General features: G+C 35.6%; 1 protein-coding gene across 1 annotated transcript in view; it reads left to right on the top strand.

The window, feature by feature from the left end:
* LOC130909272 (glucagon-like peptide 2 receptor) overlaps nt 1-16,729 on the top strand; it is a 91,937-nt gene that overhangs the window by 65,203 nt on the left and 10,005 nt on the right. Inside the window, exons 2-6 of the mRNA XM_057825530.1 lie at nt 7,860-7,964; nt 9,752-9,879; nt 10,375-10,481; nt 12,840-12,996; nt 14,295-14,454. Coding sequence (XP_057681513.1) covers nt 7,860-7,964; nt 9,752-9,879; nt 10,375-10,481; nt 12,840-12,996; nt 14,295-14,454 — 657 coding nt within the window. The remainder of the gene's footprint in view (nt 1-7,859; nt 7,965-9,751; nt 9,880-10,374; nt 10,482-12,839; nt 12,997-14,294; nt 14,455-16,729) is intronic.

Here is a 16,729-nt window from a genome sequence, read left to right as displayed (position 1 = left end):
AACAGTCTCGGTTCTTGGTTAAAGGCAAAAAACCGGGCAGTTAGCATTTATTTTACATAAATATTGCGAATTATGACGCCAATGCCGTAGCGGTTAATTTCTCCCATTGATTGTATTTCATTATGTTTCAAAATGCATGCACGGTACAAAAAAAATATAATAATTACCTTGAATCCTCGAAATCACTCCTGAGACAATCCTTCCTGTTTGTATGCGGTACAACTTTCGTACTTTTTCAACCTAAATCTGGCGTTGGATCGCTGCATGTGTTTGAGAATAACTGCGACTGATTTCGACCGACTGAAGCGGAGTGTGGGACAGCCCCCTACTTGAAGGCGTGGCGCAGTGTCTGTGGAGTGTGACCCGTCAATATCATTATGAAGTCTATGATTGCACGTAGTAAGTATTGCACATAGATTATTGCATGTAAATGAAAATTGGAAATTGGGTGATGTGGTATTACATATGGTAGTTCAGGGTGGCGATGGCTTTAGCAAAGAAACTGTTCCTCAGTCTGTTTGTTTTTGTTTTCAAGCACCTATAGCGTCAACTGGTGCCCAACTGAGCCCCGAAACCTGAGGGGAGCAGTTCAATCAGCTGGAAATCAGGATATGAGCAGTCTTTGAGGATGTTTAGAGTTCTGCTGAGGCACTGAGAGGAGAAATAAAGTAATATTATTATTATTGTGTTGTATCATCTAGGAGGGCACCTTGGGAAGCCAATCAGATTCCTGGGGAGGCCAGTGATCCCTTAAGGCCCCCCTGTAAATCTGCCCCTGGTACTAGGTGGAAGCTGAGCATCAACTTCACAGTGATGGGACTCAGAATAATGGAGAATAATTTATCAGGAACTAAGTTAAAAACCTGTGCTGGTACAGAACAACCTGTGACTGAACAAGTAGATGATGAATGAGATGATCATCGACTTCTATGGTTCACTTCTTGATAAACGACCGCTCAGGTTTTTAGGTCAAGTTCTGAGCAAGTCACCGGTAAAGACTAGAATTTACCACTAGAGGACACCAAATAACCAAGAAATATACTATACAAAATACACCCTAGCGATCACAGTACACCTAAGTACATTAGAGCTTTCAGGTCATGCTGCCTATGATTTGGATGTGTTGTGAATGCATTTTATATTATGCATTCATGTTAATCCAAAACGCGGTTGCTTTTTTGGATTAATTTATTCAGTCCAAGTGTGTGTTTCCTTTCAGAATCGACAGACTTAACATCAAGGGTGTAGTTTGGTCTTAATATTGGTAGGGACCATAAAACAGCATAACCTACATGTACGCTTTTTGCTGGGGGCGGGACATTAATAAGAAAGACCAAACATATTCGGTGAATGGGGGTCAGGGCTACATTTCTCACCAATATGAACCTAATTAATTGATAGGCTAAATTATTAATGCAAAATAAATCTGTATTGACCTATACTAACGTTTACACTGCATATCTATAACGTCTTAATCCGATAATTTTCTCTCGCTTTTGAGTGTTAAAGACTAGTTAACAGATGAATGCGTCAGATTCTTCTACTTACTTTAAGTAAATATTACTATTAGCTCGTATTGAGCCCATACATCTAAAAGTTGGTCATTTTTCACCTAAATAAAAAAAAAACATTTCTTTCGAATGTTTTGAACAATATTCTTGGATTAATAACATTTCTGACAAACAGGTTTTTCTTTTAAGATTAAATATACATACTTTTTGCTTAAAATAAGTCTGTTAAGCTTATTTTCATGCAAATATAAGCGAGTAAAATCGACTTGAAGCACTGTAGCAGTAGCAAAATTAGTGGAGTGTTCCCCACCTCCACAACATTGACGTCTTTTTACATTACTTACAGTGGCAGCTGCTGGTGGAAAAAAAACTTCTAATATCCCTCGTCTTAGCATGTTGTATTTCTGTCGGGCAGTGAATTCAGTGAGGGAAAAGGTCAGTGTACATAAGGGGTCTGAACATAATGAAAGTACTGTAATTCACTTAATAATGGTTGGATCACTTCTATCCTTACAACATAGAGGAAGGCAATATAAATGACATATGTATCTGAAGTCATTATTATGGGGCGCCGTTTGTAAAGCAGCATATGCTGAAAATTACGACAACATTTTCTCACATTTAGCGCCACACAGTGTTTAAAACGTGGTGTAAATTTCTAGTCACTTTTTTTTCTTTTTTTGCACATTTACAACATTATTTAGCAACTTAAATATTCATTTTTAAATAAGTTTTGTACCTGAATGTTTAAATCCAGAACTAAATATATAATTTAAATCTTAAATGTAAATCCTACATGCTAAATCTGGAAACGGTTGGAACTAAATATTTAGCTTAATATGCAAATTCACATGACTGGAGACCGGAAGTAACAAAATAAAAGCTGGAGCACACAAAATACTCTTTAAATAGTTTCTCCTAAATATGTATTTTAGCTATATATTGTTATTACCACAATGACTCATCTCTAAGAGCAGACTGCCACTGTTGAGTAGGTTTTATTCATTTTCAAGCAACGTAAACAGAAAGTCTGAGCTGCTCCACCAGCTTTTATTTTGTTACTTCCGGTCTCCAGTCATGTGAATTTGCATATTAAGCTAAATATTTAGTTCGGACCGTTTTCTGATTCAACATTTACGATATACGATATAAATATAAGATTTAAATTAAGTATTTGGTTCATGATTTAAAGAATCAGGTCAAAAACTTCATATTAAAAAATGAATATTTAAGTTGCTAAATAATGTTGTAAATGTGCAAAAAAAAAAAAAAAAAAAGTGACTCTAAAAATTTCACACCATTTTAAACACTGTGTGGCGCTAAATGTGAGAAAATGTTGTCGTAATTTTCAGCATGTGCTGCTTTACAAATGGCGCCCCATACATTATATAATGCAAATAAGGTTGCTTAAAAGTTGGTGGGGATAATTTGAGCATCCTGAAAAGTTGGTAGTGTTGTATCCCTAACGTCCCTATGCAAACCTACGCCCTTGCTTCCCATACAGTCAGGCGTAAAACATTCATTTTCACAATCCCATGACCACAAAGCAGTGCCCTGTCCAATGGCCTTTAAAAGTCAGCAGCTGCCTACTTGGAAACTAATCTGTCCTCAAAATGCACTTGATTTATTGTAACATCCTAAATCCAAACTCCAGTAGAATAGTATTTTTTCCCATGCGTAGTTTCTCCATATATGGGTAGGAATACAACACAGTATTTGCTATTTAGTTATAAACATTTGAAGATTGCTCTTAATATAAGCCAATGTTTCCATATAATTTCTGTTCTGGGTAACAAGTATGTTAAAATTTCTAGCTATTTTTATACATAGGTGGAGTTTGACTTTTGGGGTGGGGGGGGGCACAACATGTTGATGACCCTGAAACGCAGTTTCAGCAATAAAATTAAGTTGCAAGAATATTTATAATAATAAGTTGAAAATGAGGTTGTTGTTTTTTTGTTTCCCATGATCCCATCATTCTTGAGGCGAATTCTAAATCAGGCTGCTGGCAGGACAGCTATACTTTTCACCAAGATCATCATCCATTGAATATGGTACGCCCGCCGGTGTCGTGCCAGTGTAGTTACCCCAGTCAAAAATTGTATCCCCTGGGCGGAGCCATACGGAGGAAGATTTGTGTCTTTATTCGATCAAAAAAAAAGTTGCTACAATCAAAATAAATATAAAATGTGTTTGAAGATCATCATCCATTGAATATGGTACGCGTGCCGGTGTCGTGCCAATGTAGTTACCTCTGTCAGAAATTGTATCCCCTGGGCGGAGCCATACGGAGGTAGATTTGTGTCTTTATTCGATCAAAAAAAAGTTGCTTCAATCAAAATAGATATAAAATGTGTTTGAATGCAAAAATAAATTTTAAATTTAAAAAAATGCATTTGAAAGCTATTTTTAATGTTTTTTTTATTTTTATTGAAGTTATTTTTTTATTGAAGCAACTTTTTTGATTGAAGTAATGTGGTTTTGTGTTCGGGCCACATTTTGGCTAGGACATTTGTGTCATTATTAATCAATCAAAAAAAAGTTGCTTCATACAAAAAAATATATTTTTTCAAAAGAAAAATCACTTCAATCAAAAAAAAGAAACATTTTAATCATAGAAAAAAAAGTTATTTTTTCAAAAAATATTTGAGACTCAAAAATTTGCATTTGAGCACTTAAATTTTTCTTTGATTTTAGCATCCTTTTGTGTTTTGGCCATATTATAGGTAGGGCATTTGTGTCTAAATCATTCAATCCCCAAAATGTTGCTTCAATCTTAAAAAAAATATATTCAGTCAAAGAAAAAAATCATTTAGAAAAAATAGAATTGCCCTCCCCATTTTTTTTTTTTTTTGGAAAATAATATGCAAAGTAAATGAGGTGCTAGTCATTTGATCTGTTCGAAAAATCATTTTGACCCATAAGAAAAAATATATATATATTTTTTTGTTCATTTCATTCATTTTTGTTGTTTGTTTTCTTTCTTTACAACTTTTATATATTATAGGAAAGTCAATTACATGCGATGACACTTTTCGGCCACCGGGGGGGGGCTGGCCTACCTGGCCCCCCCTTAAACTCCGTTTATGTTTTTCTACTAGTTCATTTTATAATGCAGCATGGTGGGGGGGGGGGGGATAGCCCCCCTGGTGGCCGAAATATCATTGCATGTAATTGACTTTCTGATATATGAATTTCAAATTAAGAGTGTCGGTTAAATTTTGTCTATAAAAGTTGTAAAGCAATGAAACAAACAACATAAATGAATGAAAAGAAAAAAAAAATATTATAATGGGTCAAAATTAGTTTTTCGAACAGATCATGTGACAATCACCTTAGAAACGATCATTTGCTATGCTTAGCCTTAATTTTTTCAAACCTAATCTTTCAAAAGCCACTACAACTGAGCGAGAACCAAGGATTAAAGATTTGTACCATAAAATGTTGGAGAGCTCTGCCAAAAATGATGAACGGCGTTTCAATTTGCCCCACTAAAGATGCCACCAATAGGCATATCATATTCAATGGACGACGATCAAGCGGTTTGATTTAGAATTCCCCTCAAAAATGATGGGAAAATAACTAAACCAAATTGCTCATTTACAACGTAGTTTTATAAATATTCCTGGCTTCCTTCTCCACTGTATAAGACAAAAAAAGAAAAAACGCGCTCACACACCCACGCACACGCACACAGCTGGGATTCCTGTATGTACGAGCATAGGCTAATGCTGACACTGCATTTTAGGATAATCAACATGATTTGCCCCCCTGCCAAAAAACTCAAACTCTGTCTAAGTGTATTAGCCCTTCGTTTGGCTTACAACTGTCATGAACTGCAGTACAGTTCGTGTCTAATTTTTGTCTTTTTCTGACTCTATATAAAAGATGAGATGCTCCGTGCTTGAAAGTCTGATCTCAAAGCGCACTGACTACTGGGAGGTCTGCAATAGAAGTCTCAAAAGTGCAAGCATCAAAACTGGTAAGCTTGATTTAGTCTCCATAAAGGGCATAAGTTTGGTCTCAAAATTGGTTGGGGCGATATAACAGCATAACCTGTATGTACACTTTTTGCCTTGAACATTAATATGACCAAACAGATTACTGTACAGGGGGTCAGGGCTACATTACTCACCAATATGAACCTATTGAATTGATAGGCCAAATAATCAATGCAAAATACATCTGTATTGACTTATACTAACTTTAATTTGTATTAGTTCAGGTGATACAGCGTTCGATTCAAACCTTTGTTTTCAAAAACTACAAAAGAAACAATTTGAAAACTTCCAGAATGAATGTCTGGATTTCATTAGCAAATGCATTTTTCAATATTTGAACATAACTCAAATTATATTAAAATGCACAATATATACAAACTTGTTAATAATCTCTTAACTATCCTGGAATGCAAATAAAAATACCATTTGTCTTAAGAACACAAAACATTGTTGAGAAATATATATATATATATATATATATTAGGGCTGTCAAAATTATCACGTTAACGGGCGGTAAATATTTTTTTTAATTAATCACGTTAAAATATTTGACGCAATTGACGCACATGTTCCGCTCAGACAGATTTAAATGACAGTAGAGTGAAATGCCCACTTGTTAATTGTGTTTTATGGAGTTTTACTGCCCTCATTTCATTTTTTTCATTTCATTTCATTCGTTTATTTCAGGCCATTATTCCTTGTCAAGACAACAAATATATACAGCTCATATAGTCAAATAACAAAAAAGAGCAGCAAAGCTAAGTAACATTGCAACATCAACTACATGCCTGAAAAGGAGTGGGAATAAGAAAATTTATTTAATCCCAGCCCTATTAAATAAGTTGGCGCTGCTGGCGCTCGGGTGCGACTGATTTTATAGGCTTCAGCACCCATGAGCATTTTGTAAGTAATTATTGACATCAACAATGGCGGGCTAATAGTTTATTTTTTGATTGAAAATTTTACAAATTTTATCAAAATGAAAACATTAAGAGGGGTTTTAATATTAAATTTCTATAACTTGTACTAACATTTATCTTTTAACAGAATGTTAATAATGTTAATGCCATCTTGTTGATTTATTGTTATAATAAACAAATACAGTCCTTATGTACCGTATGTTGAATGTATATATCCATCTTGTGTCTTATCTTTCCATTCCAACAATTTATTTTACAGAATATATACATAATTTACAGAAAAATATGGCGTATTTTATAGATGGTTTGAATTGCGATTAATTACGATTAATTAATTTTTAAGCTGTAATTAACTCAATTAAAAATTTTAATCGTTTGACAGCCCTAATATATATATATATAAATTTTATATTCATAAATATAAATTAAACATAAGTGAAAAGAAACCTCTTAGTCGGGGAATAACAAAAATAAATAAAAATTCAGCCTTCCATCAGGTAAAACACTAATGCTTTTGTCCACAAGCACAGCCAAACTCAACAAATAAAGAAGGCTGCTTTAAAGCTACATAAATAAAATAAAAATTGGGGAAAAAGGGATAAATCTCAGTTCACTACATTTCTCACAGTTTAATTAATGTTAACAGTAGAAAACGAGGACACTTCTAAGCATCTTCTGCCTCAAGTTTTGCAGGTTAGCATAACATTAAACTGTGTGAATTTGCTAACGCTGATACAGGTCGGACTTTCAGTAGCAAAACTAGTGGTGTGTTCCCCACCTCCACAACATTAACGTCTTTTTACATTACTTGGAGCGGCTGCAGCTGCTGTTGGCAGAAAAAAACTACCTTTTAATATCCCTCCTCTTCGAAGGGGGCGGAGGAGGAGGCATGGGGCTGTGAGTGCATGTGTGTGTTTGCTGTCAGGTCATCACCCAATCAAACGTGCATTTAAAGGGGAAAAATGGACTGGCACATTCAGCAATGAAAAGGGGTAAATGTAAGTTTGAACATAATGAAAATAATTCACATAATAATGGTAGGCTCAATTCTATCCTTAAAACATATTGGGAGACAATCTAAACTACCTATATACAGTAACTGAAGTCATTATATAATACAAATAAGGGTGCTTAAAGTTGGTGGGCACAATTTGAGCATCCTGAAAAGTTGCTAGTATCCCTACTGTCCCTATGCAAACCTACGCCCTTGGTCTCCATTGTTGAATTGAATGCGTTCCACTCACTTTTATGAAAACTCATACACATGAAAAAATATATAAATTGCACAAATGTAACATAATAATTGGACAATACAAATGACAAAACACTTTACATTTGATTACAAGCAATAGGTTCCACTGTATGGCAAATAAATTGCTGTAACCTACAGTATATGAGAAATCTGAGATGCTACTGTTACCTTGCAGGAATCTACTGTAAAGGAACTTTTGACACATTTGTGTGTTGGCCCGATTCACCTCCTGGAAACGTGTCCGTCCCTTGTCCTCCTTACCTACCCTGGATCAGTAAGGGTAAGGTTTTTACTTTTCACCAACTATAGTGCTGTTAGCTGAAAAATCATGTCACCATATGTTTTCTTGCCAGTCACAAGATCAGGGATCTAATTCACAAAATGGTATAATACAAAGCCTGTGCTGTGCTCATTTACTTGCTTTATCTCTAGGACAGCAATATTTAGGACCGAAGGAATCTGATCATTAACTCATTTGCTCCCAAAAACGTGAAAAATACATTCTATTTTCAATTTTTTCAGTGTCCCAGAAACGTATTTATATGTCTTTTTTCCACAAGAGACATCCCTAGGTTCTGATGCAACTTCGCTCCAAAGCACAATGCTGAAAATGCATTTTAAAGCAATAAAACTGGCCACTGGAGGGCAGTAGTGCATTTGGTAAGACCCGCAACCCGATCCAACGGAACGAACGGCCGGGTCGCACAGCGGAAGACAACCGAATGGACGACCAGGAGGACGTCCAGTACGCCAGGAGACGAATGACCAAGTACGACGACCAGGAGGACGTCCAGGATGCCAGGCGCTGGACGACCGAGCAGAACGACCAGGACCACCAGTGCAGCGGACGATGCCGTTGAGTCCGTGCTGCTTGCCGAGGAGAGCCCGCGCCACCGTGCTCGGCCGCTCGCGTCCCCCGCGACCCTCCAGTGTCCCGCGACTCAGCCGGAAATGTGCACAGCCAAACCAGTTTCCCCCCAGGAACACAACATGCCCCACACAAGTTCCCCATGCGAAAGAAAGACTCAAAAAAATCCATTTTGATGAGACAGGCGGCGATGAGGGCAAAGTTTACCCTGGCTGTCGCTGCCACAACAGCGTCATCTCTCAGTTCAATAGTTTAGTTATGTGTAAATAAATTGTTACTTTGCTATCAAAAGCTCTATTTGTCTTGTTGTTTATGTTATATTGTAGAAGGAAAACATTAGTCAGATGTTCGGGATGTCACAAAAGCAAAAAATAGCTGTGTTAAAGTCAAAGTTATGTTTCAAATGTATGCTTTGCAAAAAGCTCAATTCGTCTGTTTTTTTCATCAGAAATTGGAAAATTACTCAAACTAAGCTATTTTCTAATGCTCATTTCTAAAGAATGGAAAAAGATATAAACTAACTTTTTTTTCCTGCTGAAAGAAGAGTCCAATCTTTCTTTTGGTGGGTTCCATGTTTATATAGCAATAGAACAATTTTCTGTGGGCCTTGCAAAATCAGTCAAAATCCAATAAAACGGCCAGGAGCGAAGGGGGTTGCACCGGTGAAAATGGCTGGGAGTGAATGAGTTAAATGGATCAAGCAAGCAATAAAGCAAAGAACGAATGCTAAGTAATACTTAAAAATGTGTTTTTGTATGTAAAGGTTAACCACAGTCTCTTCAGATATTTATTGATCGCTGGGAGAGCAGTGAAAAATAAACATTATGTTGTCATTGGCACTGAGTTGTAGACTTCAACCATAGTACAAAGTGCAGTGCGCTCCTTCAATTGCTGATGTTTTAGTCTTTGTGTGTTTCCTGATAGAACTGTAATAAAGAGGCTGATATTTTTACGATCATTGAAGTTCCGCTAATAAAAGTCCAGTTTATTTACATAGCCCTTAATCAAAAGCAATGTCTCTTTTACAGGCCTGCAATTGACAAAATAATAGGTCATCCCCAATCTAAAGCACACAATTACAATATTAAAATGTAGTAAAAAGAAACGGTGTTGTAGAGATTTAGCTCCCAATTTTATGCTCTTTGTCCTTCCACTTATTTTTATTTTTTTTAAACTAATCTAATGTGAATTTACAATAGCTGCCGAAAACTCAAGAAAGGCGCACCGAGAATGCTTGGAAAACGGAAAGTGGCGGCAGAAGGTAAACTCCTCAGAGCCGTGGAGGGATGATTCCGAATGTCAGGAGCACCATTATTTCAAAGACAAGGTGAGGAAGAAAGATAAATTTGATGAAAAATGGATGCAAAAATGCGGAACCGGGTTGTCCCACAAAAGGCTATTATAAAAGCTAATATACAAACAGAGATAAAAGTAGACATATATTAAGAAAATACAATATAGGCTATAGCGTAATAAATGTATTTTAGAATAATGAGTTGCATATAAATCAAAAAGTTTCTTGTAATGTCTTCCTACCCATCTACTCACCAACCCTGTGAAAGTTTTTCATAGTAGCTGCTTGTAGAAATACTTTTGCAAACTAAAGAACCATATTTTGATGATCCTAAATTCTCATTTGTTTATGATGATTTTATTCAAGATGTGAAAAGACCAGATCCATCTTTCTTCTCTCTCAACCACTAATACAGAAATTAACTTTGAAAGCTTATCAGTATTATAGACAATAAACATACTATCTGCATCATGTGGGGACTGTATGTGCTCATTATGTCTGTTGTTTTGTGCATTCCGGTGGGTACAGGAAGAGCAAATGCATCGACAGACAGCCCTCCGGGTCATCTCTATTATCGGCTATTCGCTCTCCCTTGCTTCCCTCATGTTAGCGACGCTCCTTATGGGCATGCTGAGGTCAGTGGCTATGACGTACATAACTCGACATCACTGTTTTTTTTTTGTGTGTGTGTGTGTTCCTTAATCAAAACAAATTCCATAAATGTAAAGATGTCCCTTTATTCACAATGGCAATTATTATTTTCAATCAGCAGAGGAAGCTCAATGAGGTCTTATAACTTTCACAAACACTTAAGTGGTATGAAAAAGTATCTGAACCTTTTGGAATTTCTCACATTTCTGCATAAAATCACCATCAAATATGATCTGACCTTTGTCAAAATCACACAGATGTAAAAACAAGACTACAGTTACAGTTAGACTTCACTTTGATAGTTAATGCAGTTATTGCAATTTTGTTTTATCACAATAGATTGGTTTATTTACATTTCAAAAACCAGAAGCCATTCATACACGAATGTGTTTGCACTTTACATATTTAAATGTTCAGATATTAAGATTTGAATGAGGCAAAATAATATGCTTTTTCTCTCAAATATATTGTTATAATCATTTGTTTCGGATGTGCTGTAATTATTTTCTGTATAAAAATTAATTTGGTTATCAAAACGTCTTTTTTCTAACTTGAATCTTGAAAAAGAGGGGGTCGTCTTATATTCGGGCCAATACGGTAAATAATTTGTGATTGTATATAGAAAATGCAAATTTTGCTTTTGTTGAGTAAAACAAAGATGATTCTGCATGCTTTCCTCAAGTATTAAGTTTCTGATGTGAAAATTAAGTCATTTATTAGCTGTTGAAAACTCTAAAATATAAAGTTTCTATTTCTGGCAAAAACTTATATGTTAAATATTGCTATTGATCCTGAAAGTATAGGTAATTATCTCTGCATTTGTTGATTTTTATGCATCTAGCGTAAAATCTGAGAATTTTATAGCCATTTTAAGTTTTGTTATACTTGTATAAAAAAAAAATATTAATCAGGATTTAATTATGAATTACCCATTCATGACGCCAGATATCCTTGAAGCAATGTTCTGTCATGATAAATCTCAGCTACTCTCAAGTTTAACCAGTTTGCATTATTTTATTGCAATGTTTTTCCTTATTCAGATTTGTTTCAAGACTACAGTTACAGTTAGACTTCACTTTGATGGTTAATGCAGTTATTGCAATTTTGTTGTTTTATCACAGATTGGTTTATTTACATTTCAAAAACCAGAAGCCATTCATTTACAAATGTGATTGCACTTTACATATTTAAATGTTCAGATATTAAGATTTGAATGAGGCAAAATAACATGCTTTTTCTCTCAAATATATTATCATATCATATTATAATCATTTGTTTCGGATGTGCTGTAATTATTTTCAGTATAAAAATGAATTTGGTGTTCAAAAAGTCTTTTTTCAAACTTGAGTCTTGGAAAAGAGGGGGCCGTCTTATATTCGGGCCAATACGGTACCTTGAATCCTCGACCAAATCACTCTTGAGACACTCCTGTAAATCCTTAGTTCTGTTTCCACCTAAATCCGGCGTTGGAACGCAGCATGTGTTTGAGTTTATCACAGTGAAAGCCAACTACGCGTGGCGTATCTGTGGGAGCTGTCTCGTCAACTGATGGAGGAGTCTATGAACAAACCTTGGGCCGCAGATTCAGTCGGCCGGCTCATCAATGGAAGTGTGGAACATGGTCTACTCAAACTCAATGTCCCCTACCTCTTCTTGGACGTGGGCGAAATTCTGCCTGGTTGTAAGTGAAGCTATTTCCAACAGGGGATCTAGCAGAACATCACAAAACATTTGTATCTGCCAGGCCAGACAGATGTCTGCCCCATCATTGGAGCCAAATCTATAGCCTGCCTTTGCCTTGAAGTCAGCTGAGATGGGCTTTAGCATCCTGACCCTAAACAGGATAAGCAGAGTACAGAATACAATTGACGGATAGTTGAACAAATGAAAAAGAATGCAACTGTAATTGTTGTGCTATATACTACCACTCGATTGATGTATTTAGTGCAGTCTGACGATATCACACTCACGTTGGCAAACTATCCTTTTAAGTTGCAGATATCAAGTACCATCTAATTTGCATCCCTATTTGAAAGAGGCCTGATGCAAGCATACCCAATTCTGATTTCACGCACTCTTTTCTCTTTACGCTGCCGGGATATCAAAGTGGAGCCAGTTAGGCGAAAAGAAAACCTACGCAATGCAAGCGGCCAGTGATAAACACTCGAATATGGAGTGACAGTTCCCAGCATATTTTTTTGTTTTAGTCACTTATTTACTATGTTTTTTATTTCATTTTTTTTTTAGCTGACAAAAGAATGATGAGCATTTATCTTGTGTAGTGATTTCACAGTTACAGTACATAACAATTCTGGCTGATAGTTTCCTCTTCTGTTTTCCAGGAAGCTCCATTGTACCAGGAACTACATTCACATGAATTTATTCGTCTCATTCATCCTGAGAGCTGTTGCAGTCATTTCTAAGGAAATTGTATTATACATCATGTATTCCAACCTACCCAAGGATGACCCTGGTTGGAACTCATATTCAAGTTCTCCGGTAGTCCCCGTTTCTATATACTTGTATATGGATTTTTAACATTTTAAACTTTTTTTTTTTTTTTAATGTGAGATATAAGTACAAAGTAAATAATCTAGAAATACAGTGGTAGGAAAAAGTATCGGAACGTTTTGGGAATTTCTCACATTTCTGCATAAAATCACCATCAAATGTGATCTTTGTCAAAATCACACAGATGAAAAAACAGTGTCTGCTTTAACTAAAACCACACAAACATTTATAGGTTTTCACATTTTAATAGGGATAGTATGCAAACAATTACAGAAGGGGGAAAATAAGTAAGTGAACGATCACATTTGATATTTTGTCCCTCCCTTTGGCAGCAATAACTTCAAGCAACAACAACATTAGACTAATTTTTTTGTGTATGTCGCCCTCGAGTGGTTGTTCTGGGGGGGTTGAGAGAAATGTTGGGAGAATATTTTGTATTCATAAATGTGTCCTCAGTTGATGTTGAAATAATGTTCCTATTGCTTGTTATTATTGACATATTATCTTTTCGCCACAAGATGGCAGGATGGGACTTAATTGTCTAAAGTGCTACTTTTATTATTTCTTTGTGTTCGACTTTGATTACTTTGATTTGTGGGATTGCCTGTGAAGACAGCAATGAGAGAGGATGTATCCGCATGTCGATGGAAATTAAACACGCCGAGTTTTGGCTAAAAGACAAATTATTCTCCATCAATTCTTCCTACGAATGCAACAGTTGCAACCACCTCAGCAGCAATTACTTCAAGCAACAACAACATTAGACTAATCAGAGTAGAGATTTATGTATGTCGCCCTCTACTGGTTGTTCTGATTAGCCTGAAATTTTGGCTTTGACTGCAAAAACGGAGGTATAATGTATTTAGAATCCTGCATTTAAGCATGTTTGGACTAAAGCAGGTTTGCACTAAAAAAAAGAAACTGTTATAATGAAATCCATATGTTGTTCAAACGTAAACAAAAGCATATTTACTTGAGTAACGGATGAGGTTTCAGGATTAAATTGATATAAATTTTCATTTCGTCCATTTGGATTTGTTTTTTCCAAAGTGATATACTCACATCGCAGTACGTTATCGTCTTCAAGTGTAGTATCGGGATAAATCGGGATCGAATTGAATCATAACCTGTGAATCCCTCGTACCCCAGATATAAGGCAATACACACCCCTATTATTATCATCATCAAGTTTGATTTTTTTGGGGATAATATTTAGTTATATTATCACTATCTCTGAGCAAAATATTTATTCCATGACCATAACCATCCTTTTTTCCCCTCAACAGATTGTTCTGATGTGCAGATTTTCAAAAGTAGCCATGGAGTATTTTGTGACCTGTAATTATTTCTGGCTTTTGGTGGAAGCTATATTTCTTCACGCACTCCTCTTCTCTGCTGTATTGACCAAGCGACACCTACTGAAGAATTACATGCTGTTAGGATGGGGTACGTCTATTTTATGAATGAAAATATCAGGAAAAACTGTTTTTACAATCATAATTGATGACAATTCCTGAAGAATTACAGTATACAGTTGGATGGACTATGTGCATTTTTTCTTTTCATTTAAATACAAAAAACACCAAGACCAACTGTTGGTCTGGCTTGTATAATGCAAGCACTGCAAACATACAGTGTATCACAAAAATAAGTACACCCCTCGCATTTCTGCAGATATTTAAGTATATCTTTTCATTGGACAACACTGACAAAATAACACTTTGACACAATGAAAAGTAGTCTGTGTGCAGCCTATATAATAGTTAATTTATTTCTCCATCAAAATAACTCAAAATATAGCCATTAATATCTAAACCCCCGGCAACAAAAGTGAGTATACCGCATGGGAACTACAGTTATTGGCACCCCTGAAAAAGATGTGTTTTTTAGGCTCTAATATATATATATATATTTTTTTTTTCAAATATGGGAGCTTAATGGAAAAAAAGAGAAAAATCCAACCTTCAATACAAGTGCATTCATTCAGTGGGGAAAAAAATCCCACATAAAGAAAAAATTATTTGACATCAAATAATGTGTGTCACAATTATTAGCACCCCTGGTGTTAATACTTTGTACAACCCCCTTTTGCCTACAAAACAAGGTCTGGGGACTGAGATGGCCATGGGAGGAGCTTGATTTTGTGTCTAGTGAACCATGTCTGTGTAGATTTGGCCATATGTTTAGGGTCATTGTCTTGCTGAAAGACCCAGTGATGACCCATCTTCAGCTTTCGGGCAGAGGGCAACAGATTTTGATTTAAAATATCCTGGTATTTTAAAGCATTCATGATGCCATGCACCCTAACAAGGTTCCCAGGGCCTTTGGAAGCGAAACACCCCCACAGCATTACTGACCCACCCCCCATACTTCACAGTGGGTATGAGGTGCTTTTCAGCATGCGCATCTTTCGTGGCACGCCAGACCCACTTAGAGTGTTTGTTGCCAAAAAGCTCAATCTTGATCTCACACAAAAATACACACGGTCACAGGCTTCAACTTTGTGCTTTGGTCAGATGAGCCAATATTGAGCTTTTGAGCTTGATTGAGCTGGATTTTTGGGGGATTTTATGGGTGAAATACGGTAATATAACAAGGGTCGCGATGCAGAAATCGCAGACATCAAGGATGTTCCTTTTCATATATTTCTCCTTTTATTTTTCAAATTTTCTTCGTTTGGATCGATTATTTGTCATCTAACATATCGGAGAAAATGCGACAGTAACAAAAAAAAAATACAATTAAGCGATAGTTATGAGGTAGATATCCGTGACCTATTTACAGACACTATTTTTTTCATTGTAACATAATTTGTTTAAAAGTTTAAAATATGTGAATGAATAATTTTATAATAATAATAATTATAAATAAAAAATAATCATAATAATAAATAATTATAAATAAAAATATAATAATAATATAATAATAATATAAATATAATAATTTTTATAATATATATATAATTTTTTTTCTAAGCTAAACATTAGACCTCAATGAATGATTCTAAGCTAGAAATGATTGACTTTTCGAATAATAAATACATTTGCTTACCTTCTTTTTATGGCTAGGTTGAAACAAAAGTGGTTGCGCGGCGTCTGTAAACAGGGGTCTCCAGGGTAAAACAAACAAATTAAAAATAATTCGGGAGCTTAATGTGCCATGAATCTGCTATGCCAGCATATAGACATATTGTTTTATCAAACAGAACAATTGTTTTGGCTTAAAATACAGCAGTTTCTTTTAAAGAGGAGTGCAAGAGCAGAAACTGCTTTTTCGGTCTTGTCTGTTTTTTGCGGTATATATATATAATATATATATATATTAGAGATGTCCCGATCAGAATCGGCAAAAAAATATCAGACATGCCTTTTTTTAATATATATATATATATTTTTTTTTTAAATTAAATCCTTTTCTGAATACAATATTTAACGCATGCGCTGCACGACCCACTCACGCATTGTCGCGTTCAATCTATAATGGCGCCGTTTTACCCATACAGTATATAGAGCTAAAAGGCAGCGTAAAATGATTAGAGTGAATTTTGGCAGCCTTTGGAGCTTTTTTTTAAATGGCTAAAGCTTACAATCCCTCTTCCAATGATTAGAATAATCGTGGGAAGCAATGTGGGGAAGAAAGGTAGTAGTTGATCTTTTTCTTAACACCCTATGTTATTTCCCAACGCAGAGAAGATATATCAATTAGTACCACTCTGCACAGT

Source organism: Corythoichthys intestinalis, chromosome 21, assembly GCF_030265065.1.
Source record: "Corythoichthys intestinalis isolate RoL2023-P3 chromosome 21, ASM3026506v1, whole genome shotgun sequence".
In the NCBI taxonomy this organism is placed as follows: domain Eukaryota; kingdom Metazoa; phylum Chordata; class Actinopteri; order Syngnathiformes; family Syngnathidae; genus Corythoichthys; species Corythoichthys intestinalis.
This window is presented reverse-complemented; position numbering and strand designations above follow the sequence as displayed.